The sequence below is a fragment of the Falco biarmicus genome, chromosome 14, assembly GCF_023638135.1.
Source record: "Falco biarmicus isolate bFalBia1 chromosome 14, bFalBia1.pri, whole genome shotgun sequence".
NCBI lineage: Eukaryota > Metazoa > Chordata > Aves > Falconiformes > Falconidae > Falco > Falco biarmicus.
In genome coordinates this window covers 21652805-21674851 of record NC_079301.1, presented here as the reverse complement: position 1 = coordinate 21674851, position 22047 = coordinate 21652805, and the positions used below count along the sequence as shown (strand labels likewise).

The following is a 22047-nucleotide window of genomic DNA, read 5'->3' as shown; positions in this document are numbered from 1 at the left end:
CTCCAATTTTACACAAAAAGAGATTTGTAATAACGTATGCATATAAAAGCTGCTCCTGTTGTAGAAGAGGGGTAATAGCAATATTTTACCTGGAGATTTGCGGGGTCAGTCTGTTCCCAGTCTAGTCACTCGCTCACTAAAATAGTTTCCCTCACTTTTCTCCCCAGATGTTGTTTTCCCCGTAGCTAACTGACATGATTAATGTTGGATGGAACTTCTTTAATCACCTCATCTTCTGCTTCTAGGTCAATGGTTCCTAAACCAAAGATGTAATCCTAGTAGAGAACTCATGTAACAAAACTCAGATGCAGGGCTGGGATCATCACTGTGCAAGTGGCACCAGTGCCAAAAAAGTTTGGAGCTGCTGCTCTAGTGTTTTGCCATGTCTCTGATCTCTCCTAGATGCTGAGGACCTGTACAAGCGGCCCCTGACTTTGGAGGATCTGATTTGCTATAGCTTCCAAGTGGCAAAAGGCATGGAGTTTCTCGCCTCCCGAAAAGTGAGCTCATTAAAACCTCAGGGCTGAATTTCTTTCACAGAATCATGAGTATCTGATATGAAGAAATCCAAATACACTTTTGAGCCTGAGTAATCTGCTTTGTGCTCTTATATTAAAGTGTCAGAGCTCCATTAGCTCTGGTGGTTAAGCAATAAGTAGCACTGAAGGAGTTGTGAAGAAATATCATCCATCATGTTATTGGCTACAAGGACTGGCATCTGTAAGATGATAGATAGAAGGAGTGAATACAGTCCAATTCTAAGACAATTCACAGAACTGTCTCATAACTAAATGTAGAAAAGACTTCTCATAGAGAAAGATCCTTCTGGTACAGTCAACAAAAGTACTACTGAAAAATAAAGAGGGAGTATCCAGCTATTTATTTGGCTTGTCAGCAAGGTTGAAGACTATCAGCAAAGTTAGCACCTCTTTTGGATTAAAAAAACCGTATGTTTGTAGCCTGTGGAACGTCCACTTTTCAAGTAAATTGAATGTAATACACATGCCAGAGTATACCCAGAACAGAGCTTGCACTTACCACATAGCTACCATGGTAGCACACACAAAAACCATGAGCACTGTTACTCCCGTCTCACACGCACACTCGACTGCATTTGCAATTGTAACAGCTGCTGATTTTTGACGTCTCCCAAATTTCCCAGGAACAATTGCCTGGAAAATGGCACTCCCTTCATTTCAACATAACTGTGACCGTTATTTCACATAGAAAAATCAGAAAACTGTAATACTTGGCTTGTTCCCTGAGCTATTTTCTCTTTTGCATATGACAGTACATTTGCGGCAGATTCCCACACACAGTTTCCCTTTCTAACCTGCTCTAAACAGAAGTTCATTGATCTTTCCATTTCCAAAGAAGGTCTCATGATTTCAGCTCTAGCAGGGGCTTGTTGTCCAGGCGAACCCTATAATCTTGCTTCTCCTCATTCCTTCACAGTGCATTCATCGGGATTTGGCAGCAAGGAACATCCTTCTTTCAGAGAACAACGTGGTTAAGATCTGTGACTTTGGACTAGCCAGGGATATTTATAAAGACCCTGACTATGTACGGAAAGGAGATGTAAGTGGAAGAAACTTGAAATGCTGATCTCCAGTTTTTATTCCCCTAGGGCTTCGGCAAGTCAGTAACAACAGTTCTGTCAACATCTTGTGTCTTTTGCATTCTTAGGCAAGACTTCCACTCAAATGGATGGCTCCAGAAGCTATTTTCGACAAAATTTACACAACACAGAGTGACGTATGGTCTTTCGGAGTGCTGCTATGGGAAATATTTTCCCTAGGTAAGAAAGGTTTACAAGCCTTTTTTCCCCTAATTTATGGCTCTATTGCTAAGAAAATCTTTTAACAAAAAGTGATAACATGGTGCCATCTTTCTGTTTCAGTTAGTAAAAGTGCACAGTGCAGATCAGGTATAAAATAGTCACTGGAGTGAAGTCAAAGAGAACTCAACCTGGCAAAATACATGAAAACACTGAACATTGAAGAGGGGGGAACAAAATAAAATCCAGAACCATGGGCCTAACATTTGTAATAACCAAAACCAACAGAGCACAGAGATAATGCAAGCCTCTGCTGCTCGTCAGTGAAATATTTCTTTGAGAGCAATAAAGAAGTTTCCTTGTCAAACCATATTTTCCGCTCAGCAGTCTGCTTCAGGAAACCACAGAGCTCAAAGGTCACAGAGGTTTTCACTGCTGTTGACACAGTGGTCTGATGTTGCTAGTGGCAGCCCATGGAACACCAGGGAGCTTGCCCACATGACATTTTACCCCAGCTTGGTTATCTTCCCCACAAAATCTAAGTAAGATTTTCTAAGTAAGGAAAATGTCTTGGCAGCAGCTGCCACCACGTTGATAGGAGAACCAGTGCTAGGCTGTGTAAGTAATTTCAGCAGCAAACAGGTAGAATGCTTACTCTTCTGGCCATATCATTTGCAAGCCACAACATTTTTGAAAGACTAGTAATGGTTTTCCTTAAGTACTATAGATTTCATCTTACGGTGCTGCTAGAAACCTCAGCCTCACTGAGATCTGGTTACTGTCCAGCAGATAAACCCCTGAAATCTAGACAAGCAGTCTTACAGACAGTTAGACTTTGCCGCCTCAAATTCTCCTTGCAGAGTCGCAAGTTTTGTTTTCCTGAGGGAATTTAGGAATGTCAGCTCTGGCTTTTTAATCAGCATTTGCAGACAAAAGAGTACAAGAACCATTGTCAACTTAAGCTGCTGAATTTTAAAGTAAACTCTGTAATCTCCTACTATCTTTGGTTCGTGGATCAGTTGAAATTAACAATCAGGCTGAAGATGCCAAGTCCAGATCTGGATGCAAAGTCTGGAGCTGCTTCTATCCTAATCTTTGTTTAGGGCTGGCTGCAAAGGTCACAGCCTGATTTCTCTTGTTCATATCAGCACACAAAACAGAAAGTTCACACTCAGATGGTTAAAACAAATGGCAGTTATTGCTTTCTCCAGAGTTCAGCCTTATTTATTTAGAGTTTTGTTATTTTGGTGTAATACTTTCATAGCTCTGTAACAGCCTCACCTGCTGCATGTGTTTTGAAATGCCACAGAAAGACCCGCAATGCCCCAGTTCTAATAGATTAGTCAAGCAGATGTATTCCCATTAGCATGCAGAGACGCACTCAGAGGGGACAGTGTCTCCACTGGGCATCTCCAAGGAACCAAATGAACTGAATACTGATGAATGGCCAGGACCACTGCAGATGGCAAAGTGTTTATATCATTCCCAAAGGTCCTGACAGAGTTTAACAGATGTGAACTTCAGGTCATTTGGCCTCTAATACTGAAGATTAATAAAATTTAAAATATAGTCACTGAAATTCATCTCTATTTTTAACTATTTTAAAAAATAATTTACCTGATTTCTTTTAATTTTAGATAGCCTCTTTTCTTAATGAAGGTGCTTACTTGGAACAATAGACTGTCCTCTTCTGAATTCAGAGGAATCTACTGAATTACTGCAAGGGCTGCCATCTGTAGAGCAGCCTCTGCCCTCGTTATGACGTAGATCACAAACTACTTTCTTCAATCTGTGGCACAGATTCAAAAGCAGTCATTTTCTCTAAGAGGGTTTTTCATACAGATCATCCAGGCATGTCTGTGGTTTGGCACTACTCACATCTACAGCTCACACGATAAATATTTAATTAAGGATTTGTGTCACTGATTGAATTCTCTTATATAAAAGTTTTACAGATCATTGAGAGCCAAGGGATGGAAGTTATTTGTCGCTGCTACAGGGTATGTTTTGGCTCCCATTTACAACTGCTGCTTTTTACTGGGTCCCACAGACTTAGCACCCTCTTTAAAAAAGGAAAAAACACTGATTAGTAAAATGCACAGTTTAGTCTGGACATGGGTCCTTTCAGGGTCAGAAGCTGAATGATAGGCTTCCCCCAGAAAGGCTGACAGCTGGATCCATTTTGGTGATACACAAGGAAATCGGGACTTGTTAATTTTCATTTGGGGCTGAATTTGCATTGAGCATTGCATTATTTAAATGGAGTAAGCACACCTCGTGTCAGGTAATGCCAGCAATGTTTAATAAATCTTGAAATCACTTACATGCCGCATCACAGAATGTCGGTGTCTCCTGGAATTTAAATGTGCACTGTTCAAAAAGCAATCAAAGATAATTATGTAAACAAGAACTGCCTGGTAGTATAACATCAGCATCTTATTATCCTACTAAAATAAAACCAAGATCAAAAGAGTGCTACCTTACCCAATGCATGCCACATCTTTGAGCATTTTGGAAGAGATTTCCCCTAAGGAAAACATCATGTGTAGACCTTACGCCATATGTTTCAGCCTACATTTCTCCTGAGCTGTCCCAGCATCCCAGTCCAAGTTATTAGGCTTATCACATAGTCCAGATGAAGTACAATGCTGAGTGGAGGTGGAAAAGGAAGAGTTCTGGGCTTTTATGGTCTGAGCTGCCTCCAGCTGGTAGGAGGCCTGCACTGGTCAAAATACAAACTACCAAAAGATCTTGCCAAAAATTATTCTTCTTTGCCCTCCCTGTACTTGCTCTCACCAACATATTACAGCTGATATGATCAATGATGTAATCAAAGAAAGGTAACTCAGATTATGAGCTCAAGTGGAATTCTCCATCCCTCCTCACTCAATTGTACCATGCTGCCTTCAAGGCCTCAGTCACAATCAGTATTACTTGCAAGACTGATTTTTACCAATAACCTCTGCTGTGCTCATGAGCCAGATCTAGCCAGTGATACTCAGCAAACTGAGGGGTTTCTTTTGCGCATCAGGATGGTCAGTGTAAAACAGCAGCTCATCAATGGCATGACTCCATTCAGCTCCTCCTTATGGAGATCCGTTGGCCACGGTGGCACAACAATCACAGAATGCAGTCAGAAATGAATGAAAAAGCCATGCAGTCCATCTCTTCTCTAGTGAGGGGTGGTGTTTTCAGTGTTGCCCCAGTACATTGACCACCTAGAGCTAACTAGATCAGGTGGGGTTTATGCTCACTCCTCTTGAGAGGCCGCGCCACTGTTAAATAGTTATGGGATCAGCTGGGCAATACACAGATGTACTTATGATGCCTCAGTACCTTGTAAAGGTTTGCACAGATAAAACCCCACAGATGAAAAGACAAGCTAGTGAGAGTTCAGGAGATCTACACAGACAGCCGTTAAGAAGCTTGGACAGCAGTCAGTGCCCCCAGAGCCTGCTCCTAGCCTTACCCTTTTGTCACAGTGTAACTGTGGGAAAGTGACACTATAGTTTCTATCCATCTGTTTATTCAGAGAGATCTTGTGAGCTGAGAGAGGCCTATTTTGAGATCTTTGGCTGTTGGGTGTTGCCACGTGAGCTGAGCATTTAATTACCGGGTTATTATGATCACAATGGCAGGCCAAAGACATGGGAGGAAAATCAAGATATAAAGCAGAAATGATGCTACTGGCTATTTCCAAGCTATATAACTCCAGGAAACACTCTTAATACTATGATCTGATACTTGCACGTCAAGGGAATTCAAATGTGCTGTGGCTAAGCACCCCTGAGCTCTAAATGTCATCAGAGCCTATCTGCTGTGTTGAGATGCCCTCTTAGGAAGCTGCCAGGATCTTTGCTCCCCAGTGCATAGTTTTGCAGATTAAGGGGTCAGATTCTCAGTATAGAATAATTCTGGAAACAGCCATATTTTGGCACCTTCTTCACTGCTTTTATCCAAAAGATTTCTGCTGTGCTTGTTGTGCCCCCAAGTGCACAGCACATGATGGCATTTCCAAATGGGGGAAAAAAAATGCAGGAAATAGGCAGGAATGTTTTAGGCAGTAAATCATAATATTCCTTGAGGGCTGGATACAGATGCAGATTCCATTCAATCCCCTATGTTAAGACTTGATTAAATTTTTTTCCAAATTCACCATCCAGCCTCTAGGATGCTAAAATGTGAAAGACAAGGGTTGCACTGCATGTGAAGCCTTTGCTGAGAGGGGAGGAAAGCGTACGGATCTTTTAGGTCTATCCACAACAGGTTCAGTAACCTTTCAAACTTCATTGTAGACAGCTCTTGAATTTTTTACCTATGAGGCCTGGATTACTCAGATGTCAGAGCACTTTCTCATATTATATATTTGCTCTCCTTATTTATGGTGCATCACAAAGTGCAGATCCCATACAATTAAGATCATAACCTCTGAAAAGCCCCCACTTGCTCATTAGTTGAAGAGCATATTATATATATATATATATATATATTTATACTAGTCATTTCTCTGAAGATAACCATTTACATAGGAAAGTGAAACAAGTCTCACTCCTTCATTTTGAAAACTGCTAGGCCAACTTCTGTGCAATGTATTAGTTCCAGTCCTTTTACAGAACTCTACCTCTCAAAAGCGATTACAGTTGCCATGAACTGTCCTCCCAGGTTTCACACCAACTAGAGTGGCCCTGCAAATAAGCAGCAGTGAACACACACGAAGAAAAGAAAACAAAGCTAAAAACTTGGAAGATCATTTTTCAAGGAAATTTTACCTACAGGACTGCATAATACATATACAATACTACATCGGTGAACCAGGAGGGGAGGACTATAATTCCACACCTGAGCTTGAACTGCAGGGTTCTCAGGGCTTTCCACAGGAGCCAGAGGCTTACAGCTTCTCTGCACTTACTCACAGGGGCCAGTGAGGCCAGAGATTCTAAGGCAGTGAATGATGAGCAGGGCTTCCTTCATGTGTAGTCACATAGCACAGGATACTAGCAGATGAACAATTCGGCAAACAGTATGTAACAAATTGAATGAGCTGGAACTTTTCTACTACTGACCAAGAGGTCATTTGAAGTCTCAAACTAAGACAATTTTATTTCTCTTCTGCCATATTTCACCTTGGAGTGGTCCTGGTTGTATCATAAATGCATGGATTTATGGGACAGCATGATTGAAATCTCTAAAGAGACAGAGCGAATCTGTAACAGATTTCCAAACAAAATGTGTAGATAGTAAGTGATCACAGCCTCTTCTTTGCTCTAGCTTCTTTTACTGTCAGACTGTAGGTAATCTCAAATGCTCAGCAGAAATAACTGATACGTGTTTAATTCACTGGACTGGGAAACAGAGATTGTGCCGTTCTGGAGCCTCCTCCTTATTTCTCCTATCAGGTGCTTCACCATACCCTGGAGTGCAGATAGATGAAGACTTTTGCCGACGGCTCAAAGAAGGAACTCGGATGAGATCTCCAGAGTACTCTACTCCAGAAGTGTAAGAGCTCCTGGTTTTCTATTGAGAGCTGATACATTTAATTTAAGTATTACTAAAGAGATTGTATTTAAGTGCGGAGAGGGAAGGAGACCTCATCAGATGACAGCTATTTATTTTATATTTTGTTTTCAGTAAATGTTGTAGTTGTGCATATCTTGGGTGTCCTGATACCACGGACCAAGTCAGCTTGACCTTTGCCAACAACAAGATTAACAGATCCCGCCCCCCCTGCCGCCAGTCAGTTGTAGTTCATGAATCTCAGTTCAGGAGATTACTGTGTCTGCCTTGATTTCCAGTTCTGTGACAGGAACTAAGCATCCATAACTATGATTTATTTCAGCGATATCAGTGGGGCCCAGCAGTCAAGTTTTAAGTTAGGTGAAAATAAGAAGCCTACAGATTCAGCTGAGGCAGGAATATAGAAGGAAAAAGCATTCCATGTGGAAACTGGAATAGAATTTCAGTACATGGAGATTTGAACTTGTCTTAATTCAAAACTATCCAAACAATGACCAAAACAAGGAGCAGCAGAAAGAAACAGTTAGAAAACAAAGCTCCTATCCTTTTCCTTTCTTAATACCTGTGGTTTATATCTAGCTACCAGACGATGCTGGATTGTTGGCATGGAGTCCCCACAGAGAGGCCTACTTTCACTGAGCTTGTGGAGCGCTTAGGAGATCTTCTTCAAGCCAACGTACAGCAGGTACAGCAATACAAACATTTCTTCAACAAATGTGCACATATAGATGTATATATATGTGGATATGTGTAGGTGTGTACACAAGTAAAGACTATGTTGAGCAGTAGTATTAGATTTGAGTTCATAACAGAGGTCACAAGGAAAATGGCTACTGGAATGAGTAAAGAAAATGTGAACTATTCAAAGGGGATTATATTTCAAAACCAGATGTTTATCCATCCATAATAAGCAGAAACTTACATTAATTAAAAAAAGGCTCAGTTGCCCCTTAGAGGAACAATAGTGCTTTATCTCACAACCAATTTTAATTAGATTCCAACATAGTAAACTGCTGTAGTGGGCTGACCCTGGCTGGGTGCCTGGCACCCACCAAGCTGCTCTGTCACCCCTCCTCAGCTGGGCAGGGGAGAGACAATATAACAAAAGGCTCCTGGGTTGAGATAAGGTCAGGGAGATCACTCAGCAACTACCGTCATGGGCAAAACAGACTCGACTTGGGGAAAATTAATTTAATTTATTGCCAATCAAATCAGAGTAGGGTAATGAGAAATAAAATCAAATCTTAAAACACCTTCTCCCCACTCCTCCCTTCTTCCTGGGCTCAACTTCACTCCTGATTTCTTTCCCTCCTCCCCTTCGAGTGGCGCAGGGGCACAGGGAAGGGGGCTGTGGTCAGTCCATCACACTGTCTCTGCTGCTCCTTCCTCCTCACACTCTGCCCCCACTCCAGCATGGGTCCCCCCATGGGAGACAGCCGTCCATGAACTTCTCCAACTTGAGTCCTTCCTATGGGCTGCAGTTCTCCCCACGCTGCCCCAGCCTGGGTCCCTCGCACAGGGTGCAGTGCTTCAGGAACAGACTGCTCCAGACCAGACACGGGGGAAGCTTCTGGCAGCTTCTCACGGAAGCCACCCTTTGTAGCCCCCCCCACTGCTACCAAAACCTTGCCACACAAACCCGATACAACTGCCGGTAGTTGGTCTGAACTTTCTCGTTTTCTGACCTTATGCTTATCAGTGCTCTTAGGAGCTTTCAAATGATGCAGTTTAAAGCTCAGAAAGTCAATTGGACAATTATTCATTTCATAGTAGTTAAATCAGTTGTTTTCTTTGTCAGTAAAAACAACTAGACCAGTTATGTAACTGTCAATTTAATTTAAGAAGAAACCAAACACTCTCCTCCAGCTCCATTCTGTTTGTAAACAAATTTAGTGAAGCTAAGTTGAAGAGGGCCCAGCTTGCAATATGAAAAGCTAGTGAGTTTTATGCTATAACCAAAGTAAATTAAGGAGACATAAAAACCATGATAAGGGAATAGGGCACTTAACAGCTTCTCAAAATTAAAAAAAAAAAAAAAAAAGCACAGGGAAATTTGGATAAATAGTTTCAGGACTTAAAGGAAGACTCATTTCTGAAGATTACTGCAGGGGTGTAATGACAATGTAGAGCTTAATAAGATGTGCAGCATCAATTTCTTGTAAGGACAAATAATAAAATCCTTTAGGGCTACCATTTTAAAGACCATCTCTTCCTAAGCTGCAACTCCTTAAGTTGAATATAAGCAAAAAGTCTATGCATAGGCAACATTCTTTTACCAATTCCAAAATCTGTTAAAGTCATATCAGCCATAGGGGTTTCGTGACTTCATGCTGCTCCCTCCCTTCTCCCAAACTTAAGTCTTAAAGTTGGATTTAGGTGTCCCTGGGACTGGTGCCTTGGAATTCCCCAAAAGGCCAATGCGATGACAATAGAGGACTGCTTTCCTGAAGTGCAGATCAGTGAAATTCTGTTCACCTTCACTAAGGCTGAACAGCCACACATCTGGAATGTGGTAACGATCACAAAGAAATTGCTGCAAACACATCAAAGATGCTGCTGTGAAAGCCAGCAAAGCCAGCTACTTTTAAATGGGTTGCACATATACTGACATCCTCAATACAACTGTCACATTGCTATGTGAGGGACATTTAGAAGTCTGGTAACTGCTATAAAGACCAGTGAAGCAATACCTTGGGCTGAGAGGCCTGGAAGAGAAAACACGCTAACTGCAGATGAGTACTGGAACATGAGAGACCGTTTTCAGCCATTCCACATCACAGGTTTCACAAAGTGTACTGTTTTCCTAATACAAAGCCTCCTACACAGTAAATGTTGGATAAAGCTACACATTCTAACTTCCCCATGTTGTGAAAAACAACATCATCACTTTGAAGAAACATCATAAGTAAAGTTAAAATAAAATCTAGTCTTTTCTCAATGTAAAGCTCTGTAGAATAAAATAACCTTTTACATCTGAGAGAACATACAAAATCAAAAAATACAAATACAAAAAAAAATTGATGCTTTACCACCTTTGTGTTCTTTTATGTTATGAATTATATAGGATGGTAAAGACTATATTCCACTGAACATCACCTTGTGTCCTGATGGAGAATCTAACTCCAAAACTTGCCCTGTGGAAGAAAACTTGAACAACTGTGTTAATCGCTGGAGTGCAGTGGAAACCGGGTAAGAAAATTATATACAGGAGGTGAAAGGGAAAGAAAGATTTCATATAGCTGGGCAGTCTTTGTTGTCCTCTCTCAACATGGCTGTTTTAAGGGAGTTGGACAGCCACATTTGTCAGGGTATTGTTTATGAGTTACAAGAGATGAAAAAGAAAACTGGTCCAGGAAACTGAGCTGTATCAGGGATGTTAACTGAGCCACCAACTGGTGCAGCATCTGCTTGGGTTTTATGCTGACCCCTCAACTTTCTTGCTTTCAGTAACAACAGCAAGAAGCGACCACTGAGTGTGAAGACATTTGATGAGGTGCCAGTGGAAAAGGAGAAAGTGATGCATGAGGTAAGTGAGGTGATTGCATCCCTCTCCACCACGTTCACAGATCACTTGTCACCAGCACCAGAAACACTTATTAGAGCTTTTGAAATCTGTTTAGTAAGAAAAAGCCTTAAATCAAGTAGAATATTTGGCCCTAGCATCCCACACATAGGTCTGTGTGACAACAAAGAGGGACCTGCATTTAGCTTAACAAATAGTTTAGAGAGAAGCTCATGCATGATTATCCTGGCTTTGATCAGGCTAATGGGCTTTGTATTACATATTTCAATACGTTTTTTCCACCATAAGAAAATGGCAGCTCATTGAAACAGAGCCTTTTGAAGGAAATGTGTCCAGAACACATTCTGGCTGGCTGATACAGCCGATAACTTGGTGGTGGCGAGGGTGTTCGGTTCTGGAAAGACAAGACCAAGATTCAAGTTCCTGCTCTACTTGATCCACACAAAGGGCTTTAACCCTGGATTTCCTTCACCCTGAGTGAACATATTTATTGCTGCTTCAATGACACTGCAGGGTGGGAGAGTGTTGAAAGGTTGCATTTTCACTTCAGTGGAAAACAAAGGCTTGTTTTGTTACAGAATGATGGTTCTGCTCATTGGCTTCCTCTGAAATTAAAGGTTCCAAGGGTGGAGGTGGTTTGGGTTTTTTTCCTATATTTTCTGCCTTATTTAAAAAACAAACAAATCCAAACAACTCCATCCCCACCCCAACTCATAAATATCCTCTATGGTTCAGGTACTCACTGGCTGCAGTGCCATGTGCAGTCCACACCACTTGCCTCAATGACAGATTCTGTGCCACTAAAGAGGGATCTTAGCAATGCACACACATCTCAAGCAGACTGAAGTTTAGGAAGGAAGCTTGAAGCCCTCTGGAAACCTTCTAACAGAGGAAGAGGGCAAGCATCAGATGGCTAGGAGCAGCAAAAGTAAGGAAAGATGCCTATAGAAACAAGCCAGCCTGTCTACTTTTAGCTCCAGCTAAGACCCCCTTTTGGACAGACAGCGTTTCCTCAGACCCACTCTCTTAAGAAAGGTCAAGTCTCTAGCTACACTTTGTCCTTGACATACTTTGTGTCCTCGACAAATATAGCATATTTCTCATCTATCTCTCGGATATCTATCTATTAGCACAAATGGAAGCCCACTACTCCCAAGTATTTGGCCAGATGTAATTTCTGTGCCTTTATCAGTGCATCTTAGGGATTAGAAGGCTTAGAATTTTCTCTGGCTCTTGCATCTTTCCTCTTACAAGAAAAAAATCTGTTCCTGAATCACACAAAGACATTTACTAGATATATCTGGTATCAGTAAGAGATTACTGCTGCCAGCATGAGCACTACTTTCCTAAATGCTCCCTGTTCGTGGCATTTTAAAATAAGTCCTTACATGACAGGGGAGGAGTTTCAAAAAAGGGTAATAATACATTACCAGAGCAGAAATAAAAGTGATATTTCGTTGGGGATCTTTTAAAGCAAAATTATGGTGTGATCTACTGTTGGACAAAGTAAGTGCACTTGTGTTGTTAAAATTATCTTAAATATCAAGACATTAATACTGATTAGGTCATTATTTCAAATAGTTGCCTAGGAACTCCAAAAAGTGCTCTACCACACCTCCTGCAATTGTGGTACTTATCTGTACTCTCTGTTGATATTCTTTCAACAGTTCTTCTGTAACCAAACCCACAGCAGCACTCAGATAAATTGTTTCTAGACCACACATTTTAAGGGGAAATAGTCAAGTTAAAAACCAGAGAGAAAATCTGGGTTCTACTGAGGTTTTGACAGACCTAATTAATTTAGGATTTTACTTTATACTTTGAAAATCAGTTTCTAGACTGATCTTACTAACAACTGATATATTACCAAAGCATTTATAAAACGGCTTTTTCTTTTTACTTATTGTTTGTTGGGATTATTTTTTCTGTTTGTTTGACTGGTAAAATAAGACTAACTAGAGTTTCACCTCCCATGTTGAAGTCTTGCCTTCTTGGTTTTGACAGGCAGACAGACATGCAGTCTTCCAGCATCCAAAATATTTCAAATGCAAAGGAACACCCAGAACATTTAATATTTTTAAAATTACTTAAAACAAGGACTGTGCATATGTGTGAACTTGTGTGACACTTAGCACAATAACAGCTTAATCTTAATTGCAACCTTGAGACTGCACTTCAAGTGCAGCAGAATCACAACTTCAACTTTAAAACTAATCAAGACAGCTTTGTTGGACAGTTCGTTAAAAAATCCATAACCAAAGTACAATGAGCCTTTTAGGCTATGTATCTTTGCAAAGCACTGGGATTTCCCAAAATGATACTGAACTTCCACTTCCTTAAAATTTCAGTGTTTCTAATAGTGTATTTCTAGTAGGTATTTCAGATATTTTTTCCTCTGAGGAGCCTAGCCAGTATTAATGGATATATTTTTATGAATTTCTGTCTGTTCATATCTTAGATACCCTACCTAGATGGTATCCATATGTCATGCTTAATACCAGTTTCAAGTTTGAAAACATCAAATTGTTTTTTGATATGTTCATTTAAGTGCACTCTTTCAAAATACTAATCAAAAACCTTTATCATCACAAAACTAAGGCAAATATTCTCAGGCTACATAGCAGCATTATGAGGAACAGTTGGATAAAAACTGATAATATAGACCCTAATAAGAGAATATTCTGAAGAATGGGCTTAATGTCATACACCAACTGGACATATCTATGTGTTAATCACTTTAATAATAGCACACAACTGAGAGTTTATATGCAAACATTTGCCCTCCAGGTTGTTGGTTGGAATCTTGGGATTACATAGAATATCTTGGTAGCTCCTACGTTAGTTCCAGTACACAAGTATCAGTATATGACACTACAACAGAACATCTACTGATGGCCACCTTGTTGGCAGTCTCTCCATGATAACTGCACTGACGGGGATCCCCAACCTCTACATGCCACAGTGAAGGAGAAGTTGCTTTCTCCTGCCCTTGCTTTGGCTGCTCTGTGGCTGGAGACAGTTTTATAAGGTGAAATCCTATTAACTTGCCTAAAAGCAATATCATAAGATAAGATAGCTGGAATTTGGTATTCTAACTAGCTCCTTGGCTTTCTGTCTCTACTGACTTTCATACTGGTTTAGTCTGACTCCTCTCCACACTCTCCCCATGGAAGCCATTTCTAATTTAAAAGCGCTACATGCTGTCATGATCATTTGGCACTCTGCTGATGTCCTCTTCCTTTTGCTACTCAGGAGTCAGACAGTGGGATGGTGTTGACGTCAGATGAGATAAAAAGCCCGAAGAGGCTGGAAATCCGTTCTTGGCCTTATGGGATCATGGCTCTAGCGTGAGTACTTTTTGTTATTTTTTTTACGACAGTGTCTCACTCAGAAAAATGCTTCTGAAATCTGCAATTTTGTTTCTGATTCCAAGAGGAAAACTGTTAAACTATCTAACCAAGCCAGAAGGAGAAGCAACTCTAGATTTCAGTCCTATAACTGAAAGACCATGGTTAATGTATTTTAAGATCAAGAAGGTTATACTGTAAACATTGCTTCCAAAAAGAAGTTGAACATAAAACAGAGTTCCAAGTCTCTGACAGGAATACTGCACTGTTGCATTTCAGTTACAGAAAGGTTAATTAACATGAAAAATGTTGATTCATGTGATAAAAATGAAAACTCATTTCATCAGCTTTGAGCACACAATGTCTCAAAAATCAGTTTAACTCTTCTTCCAAAATTCCAAGTTGCCCTGTGATTCTGAATCACATTCAAAAACCCCAAGAGTGCTCTCTAGTGCAGCTAGATCTTGTTCATGATCTGATCTCCTGCACGTGGCAAATAATGGGAGCAAAAGAGCTGAGAATATTCATATCTACTTCAGCTGTTTCTTGACTGTCTCTCCAGTGTTTTCCTTTACTGATGGAACAAAGTTTGAAGAGCTTGATTCATTAATCCAGAAAATATCATTTATAATTATACCAGTGGCTAACAAAACTATGTTTAACTTTAGACATACGGAAGGACTGGCACCTTTGCAATTGATGGGATGTGAGAAAAGTTAAGGTGGCCTGTATAGTAAAAACCAGTACAAGCACTGCAAAACATGTACATTTACCAGAATGATGATTTCTACATTTGCTTTATCACAGCTATGAGGACAGTCCTACAGAGAAGTCCCTTAATCCTACCACCTTCATGATCCTATGAATTATATTGTTCATAATTGGTTTACAAATAGAGGCTGTGACGCTGTTTGCTATATGTTTATCCATTCATAGTACAATCACAGAAGAATAAAAGCAGATCTTTAGCTTTTAGCTAACAGTTAGCTCATCATTCTTTATATTTCTGTAACAATAAGGCACAGGCAGAGAATTTACCTAGTAGTGAAATATGTCTTCTCCACCTTCCTAGAAAAGTATAACAATAGTAACCCATTTTACTGATTCAAATGCCAACTGCAGAAATTTCAAAGATTAGCTACCCAAAATTTATATAAAAAAACCAACCAAACAATTCTGTAGCAAGGAATTCCAAGTCTATTCAGTTAATTAAGCTAATTAGACTTCTACTGAATTGCCTAGAGATTTCTCTGAAATCTATTGATGAGATTTCTATTAGTTTCTTCTGTATTAAACTCAATGATCTTTCCCACCAGAGAAATTGCTTGTTCAACATCAAGTCACCATTTTTCTGCATTAAAGAGCAATTATAGATGAGAAAAAACTAGTGTGATTTCTGCATAGTGTAGGAAAGTTCACATGAGAGTGCACAGTCAGAATCTAACAGCAATTCAGAGGTGCTAACTCCTCACTCAGAGAGAAAAGCAAGATGGAAGGAGCTTGCTTTATCTTTTCAGGGCTTAAAACCATAAATTCCTAGATGTTTGAAGGCAGGAGAGAAGGAGAAAGAGGAAGAGGGAAAAAGGTTACATAAGGAAGGCTAGAGAGCCTTGCAGCGCTAACAAGGAGCATTCAAATGCTACAGATTCTGCTGGACAGGAGTGTGACTTCAGGAATAGTGTTGTTCAACAGTATTTGCCCTGTAGTACTGTCCCAGTGTTGCGCCTGTTGGGAGATTAGCAGACATCTAGATACGGTTCCATGTTTTTATCCTATGCACATGCCGAGAGGATTTCTGCACAGCACAGTGCATTGCTATGGAGACCAAATGGCACCAGATCTAAAAAAAGGAGCTCAAATGTGCATCACTGCTGTGATGCTTTACCTGGGCTGATTTACCTCTCTTTTCTGCACGATGTCATGTTGACACAAGTCCAACACATAACATACACACAAACAGCCTTCCTGATAGGATTTATCCTTCTAAAGATTTCTGTCAGTCGCCTCTACTGTTTCCCCCACTGCATTTCTCCTGTTTGGATGAACAATTGGCAGAGGAAGGTTCTCTCTCTCCTGCTTACAGGCTTTCTGATTGAAAATCAGAAAAAATCAACATCCAGCCAGATGTTGAAACTCAAAAATTCCATAACAGCCCGCTCTTTAGAGATTTCCAGGAAAACCTGAACTGTTATCAGGCCCACTGGGAGTGAATGTGAAGTAACACGGCTCTGCTGGGCTCCGTGAATCTCTGCCTTCCCCACACCATCTGGGGCTCTCCCCATTTACAGTCAGCTTCCATAGGGATTCCACTGCAAGATACCTGATACTTTCTGTGCCAGTCAGACCATGAAAGACCATCTCAACAGAGGTCTGCTATAAAAGCAAACCCTGCAGCAAGCTGTGTTTGTTGTCTCCTTATTCCCAGGACCCTAACTACCATTGAATGGACAGAGGTGTGTTTTTTCTTGGCCACATCCTTGCACTGAGTGTCTGAAGTCCAGCTGAGAAAGCTATTTTGTCAGCTTTTTTTTTTTTTTAATCTTGCAGATTATCATTGGCACAAATAACATTTTTAACATGGTTGCAGAGCATCCTGATGCCCTTTTGTTTGAGGACATGACACCCCTTGGCATTCCTGCACTGCCAGTTTGAAAAACAAGCCTCAAAAGCATATAGAATAGTCTAGGAGAGGTCAGAAGAGAGAGCTGGTTCAATAGGAGAGATAAAGTCACCCTTGTTAATTGTGTTTCTCTCTCTATCAAAAACATTTACCCTGGACTCTTTTCAAACAGTCTTTCTTTTCTAAAACAAAACTGTTCAGAGGCTTAGCATGTTTTCTAAACCAGGGTGGCTGCATTCAGTATTTTTGCCAAAATCTTGCTGTTTATTTATCTTGTATTCATTTCTCTGTCAAGTTTCAAATCTGCCAACACTACTCACCATGGAGTGTCAGTGTCAAGAGTTTATTGAAGATGAATCTGATACTCTGGGCCTGGGACTGCTGGGCTGGACTAACAATCCCTGAGCTCTAAGCATTTTATAGTGCTAAAGTATAAAGTCACATCAGTAGCTGTAGTGAGAGACAGAAGGATTGACCGGGATAATGACGCTGGAGTTAGCATTCAAGGAAGCACATTCAACATAGAGGGGATTTAATAATGGGATGACTCTGGTGTCAGGTTTCATCTCATAATATTAACAAGCTACTGCCAAGCACTGCTTTAAAATTCTCCCAGAGACTTTATAATCAAGTTATTGTTTAAAATTATAATAGGTTTGATATCTCCTCTGTTGTCTGTCCTCCCTGCATCCCTTTCCCTTCTCCCCCTGCCCCAACCCAATTATCCTCAGTTGCTCTGAAATGACTTATCTGGTTCTGGCCAAGTCCCATGACACCAGCTGACTGAGGCTCAGCTGATATGCTCTGGGCTCTGTATGCTGCATCCAGATCACATCACTGAGGGCTTTGCCTTTGCCAAAGCCAAACTGGGCCTAAGGCAAGTCAATAATATTGAAACAAACTGATTTTGACCAGGAACATCAGGCATTCATGTCCAAATGCAAGGTGCCCAACAAAAACACATCCCAGCTGATAGAGCTAGAATCATTTTGCACCATCTCAGAAAAATGAGGCACGGAAATGTGTTTGCTCCATAGCAGAACTTAGTTTCAGAAGATTTTTCTTCTGTGACAAGCATGCTGAGATAGCAAATGTACTTACTGTTGTGTCATGCAGCACCTCGCACTATGACCTGACTCGAGCTCTCCAAAATGTAAGTAACTTTGAATGAGTAGCTACTCAGGAGTTACACAAGCCACTTTTTTCTAGGATTATACTACATGCTTACAGTGGCAAGCACTAAAAGAGAATTTTGAAAGGCTGTAGTCACCAGCTTGATTTTGACTGCAGTGCTTTTCATCTCACTGCATCTTGAGTGCTGGAGCTAGAGTCAGGGACAGCTGACCAACTCTGCCACACATGCAAGGGGATGCGTACTTAAGGAGTGGGTGGTTTTGGCCTGTTAAAACTCTATGTTCACTGCACTTTGTATTTAGAAGTGTTTCAAAACAATGAATTCTTGATCCTAACCCCTTGAGTTCTCCATGCCAGTAGACTAGTGATGCACTGATACTGCCAGAGGGGAACCCAGGATTAAATTCTTACTGCACAGCACCCCATCTAAAATGTATTAAAGCAAACTGTGAATCAGTCATAACTATCAGAAGAAAAATAACCTTTTTATTTCTTTCATTGCAGAAAAATTAAAAAAAATTAATCACTCTTACTCTGTGCCTCATTAAACACCTATGAAAGCTGTTATAAAGCCCTGAAGCTCCTACATGTTATTATGAGATGTGGTCATGAGACAAACTGCTCTACTTGGCAACGCTCAGCTCAATTTCTCATCTGTCCCTAAACACAGCTCCTGAACAAGGCCAGGATTTCTATGTGGACACAATAGTCTTTTAGTTTTTCCTACTGAGGGCAAGATACTTGGGCACCTTACTGCAAAGCAATAAGAGCTGCTCCACAGCACTGGGAATAAGTGCTACACTTGGCACTGCAGTCCTTCACTGCATACAGCGATTTTCTTATAGTCATCTCTCTTCCTCCACATTCCTCTTCAAGTCATTGACCCTGAGATTTAGGCTAATAGAAGCTGGCTCCCTCTCACATAAAATAAACAGCTCTGGTAATGATTCCCCAGCTCTTTGAGGATTTCAGTATTTTTCTACCTCTAACCAAAATCTCTGGTTTACCATAGTAGGATGAAAAGTCCCATAGGTCATTTAGGCTTTCTAGCTATTACAGGATTATCCTCTGGGGTATCTTCTAAACAACTTTGACACCTCTCTAGAAAACTTAAGAAAGATTACTTAATATTCAGGCTAACTTTTTCTTCATCTAGTTTAATTCCTAGACTTTTCAGCTTCATCTGTACCAGGAAATCTGACACAGCACAGTAAAAATGGGAACTGTTAACAGCTCTCATTACCCACAGCACCACACTAAAATGCACTTGTCCAAGCTGGTGTCTGGGTCATCAGACCTACTCACTATCTTGTGGTTCCACGCAGACACAACACATGCAAGCAATAGCACAGAGCCCAGGCTCTGTGATAATCAGGCTCCTTGATACAGTCCTATTTACAGACCTGGCAGGCTTTCCATTACCAGCAGTGCACCCACACCAGTAGGTTCCTCCACCTCATTTGGGTTTACATCTAACAGACTTGAAACTGGCACCAGGCCCAGGGACACTATAGCAATACAGCCTGAAGAGTAGCAGGATTTGCTGTTAATTATGAATGCCACTCTTGGCTGATTCATTGCTACCGATTCACATTCTTTGAACCATCTAGTATTTGTTCCTCCAGTGCTTTCACCACTTTTGTACTTCCCTTCATAAACCTCCCCAGCTTGTAGACATCTTTCTGAAAGAGGAGTCCAGTGCTGTGCCTTGGCTAACTCGAGTCAGCCTATGAAACAGGGACGAAGCCACATCACCACATTCTGCAAAACATGTTTCCTTGACCAGCACTCCACAGAAATGTGCACATCATGAAAGAGGGTCCTTTAGGTTACAAAATCTGCCTGAGGTCAGGAAACGTCAGTGTTCAGATTCTCATCTTTCCCCTTACCCTGCCCCAAACAGCACACATTCTTGCAAGGACAAACAAGTTTTCAGGTTGGTCATTGTGTAAAATGTGACTAGCTTGGGTCAGTGAGCAAATGCATTTCAGTTGAATGTCATGGAATTCACACGCCTAATCTTCAGTGCTGTGCCATGGTGAGAATACCAACAGTCAGGTGGGACCGCGCTGAGACATTCACAGTTATGAGCAGATTTATCAAAACCAAACAACTCTTTTATCGCCTCCTGCAGCTGCAGCGCTCAGAAGTCAGGCAGAGGCAAAATCAGTAAGGAAATACCTTTTGGGGCAGTGTAATGCCAACCCAGGAGAAGCACTGAAGCAAGTGATGGCTAGCTTTTAATGAAATTATTTAATTACATAACCATTATTAACTTCCATAGCTGCATAATTGTGTGATTAATCAAATCTAATGCCTTCAGTCAGAAAATGTTTATCGGTGGGGCTCAGGGAGAATTTTCCTGTCTCATACAGGGTAGTACAATCGGTTCAGAGCATAAAGGGGTTTTTGCTTTTCTCTGAAGCATCAAGTGCTGACCACTGCCGGAGGCAAGGCTGATGTCTGATTCACTGTGGCAGTTTCTATGTAGCAAATGAGATTTCAAGGACAGGCAGAAAAGGGATGCTGCAGTCTTGTTTTCAAATATACAGTCCTAGCATATGTACATTTCTCTGTTGCTGAGCATGAACAGAGTAGATTAAAGTGTCAGTAATACAGAGCATTAAAGGGAAAAATGCAAAGACCCTTGGGTTGCTTTAATTTAGGAAATGCATTTAGATGAAAGGAGTAGTCTTGAAAGTTAATTGCATTTTGGTCTGCCATAAGACAGCTAATGACAAAACTTGCTTCTGACCTAACTCATCAGCTTTCTGTCTTTGGAACAAACATTCGATGTCAGCATTTAAGAGCCCTTCTTCAAACACCAGCCTGATTTCAGCGCTAGGCAGAGTTACTCCCAGATATCCAGTCTCTTGACCTACAGGGGCAGAAACCTAACGAGAACACTTGCTGGGAGTCTACATGGGTCTGAAAATTTCCCATTGTGTGGCCAAACTAAACCCTAATAACATTTCTTTTTCTCCAGCACTCTGAGATATGCAGGCTGGGGGCCAAGTTATACAGATACTTTCAAGCTTCTCTCTGTCTCCACTGACAACTTTAATACCTGGCAAATTAGAAGCCAGAGCATCCATGGAATTGTCTGACACGAGTCAGTAGAACTGAGCAACAAAAAGAAAAACACATAAATAAACAGTGAAGCGGAGTTGTGGTTCTATTGCTTGTGCCAGGGAAGAATTTATCTACCCAAGAAAGTGTGTGTGTATGGAAAGGGAGAGCTGCCAAATGCATAGTATACAGAAGAAGTTTCCACTCACATTTTTCTCTGGACAAAGACGAAAAACTTGGATTCTGAAAGCAGTGTGTGCTACATTTTTGTTGAAGTTCTCAGGGTTACTGTTTATTTTAGGATTTCTGCTTTGCCACTCAACAGGTTTGGTTTTGATGCCTTGTGCAGGTCTAAAAGCACAGTAACATTAGCTTTAATCTGTAATCTCTGCCTTTGCATTTTAGAAGTCACACAACCCATTTATTCTAGATGTGCAAGACGCATTGGGCTGGTTCTAACAACTCAGGGGTCCTGGGTTCACTTCCTAGAGACAAAGCTGGAGAGCCAAAAGTGCTGTTGAAAGCCACCACAGCATGCTAAAATCAGGCCCACTATGCAGCAGCCGGTTTCCCATTGCAACTGATTAGAGCTGCAGCTGTTTGTTATGTCTGAACGTAATCAGCTGCTGGCTTAGAATGACTGGCTTCACAGACCATAATACCCAGAATACCACCTACTCCACACACTCCCACAAGAAGAGAGCTACTGGAATAGGTAATTTGCAGATGGACCTTACAGGCTGTTGAGTGTGGTTGTGCACAGATCACAAACCAGCGTTCTGCTCTAGCCAATGCACTGCACACTTGTGACCTTTCCAGAATTAGCAAAACTTTTAAGTGAAGATACTGACACTAGTTCTGTCAGCCAGTGTGAGAATATCTGCCGCTTGGGGGAAAACTGAAGCTTTTGACAGGTTCCATATTCAGAAGCAAGATAATATAACTTCTAAAGTCATAGTAGCATAACCTAGCAGGACATATTTAGCCTTTCACACTGAAAGAAGCTGGACCTACTGTATGTTACAATTCTGTCATGCCGAGCATCAACCTGCTCTTAAGCCTG

General features: G+C 41.0%; 1 protein-coding gene across 2 annotated transcripts in view; it reads left to right on the top strand.

Annotated features, from left to right (window-relative positions):
- The window catches only part of LOC130158601 (vascular endothelial growth factor receptor kdr-like), a 141977-nt gene that overhangs the window by 112855 nt on the left and 7075 nt on the right, over positions 1 to 22047 (top strand). For both annotated transcript variants that reach the window (XM_056359320.1, XM_056359319.1), the window contains exons 22-29: positions 403 to 500; positions 1456 to 1578; positions 1687 to 1798; positions 7174 to 7273; positions 7871 to 7976; positions 10356 to 10480; positions 10739 to 10817; positions 14067 to 14161. In XM_056359320.1, coding sequence (XP_056215295.1) covers positions 403 to 500; positions 1456 to 1578; positions 1687 to 1798; positions 7174 to 7273; positions 7871 to 7976; positions 10356 to 10480; positions 10739 to 10817; positions 14067 to 14161 — 838 coding nt within the window. The remainder of the gene's footprint in view (positions 1 to 402; positions 501 to 1455; positions 1579 to 1686; positions 1799 to 7173; positions 7274 to 7870; positions 7977 to 10355; positions 10481 to 10738; positions 10818 to 14066; positions 14162 to 22047) is intronic.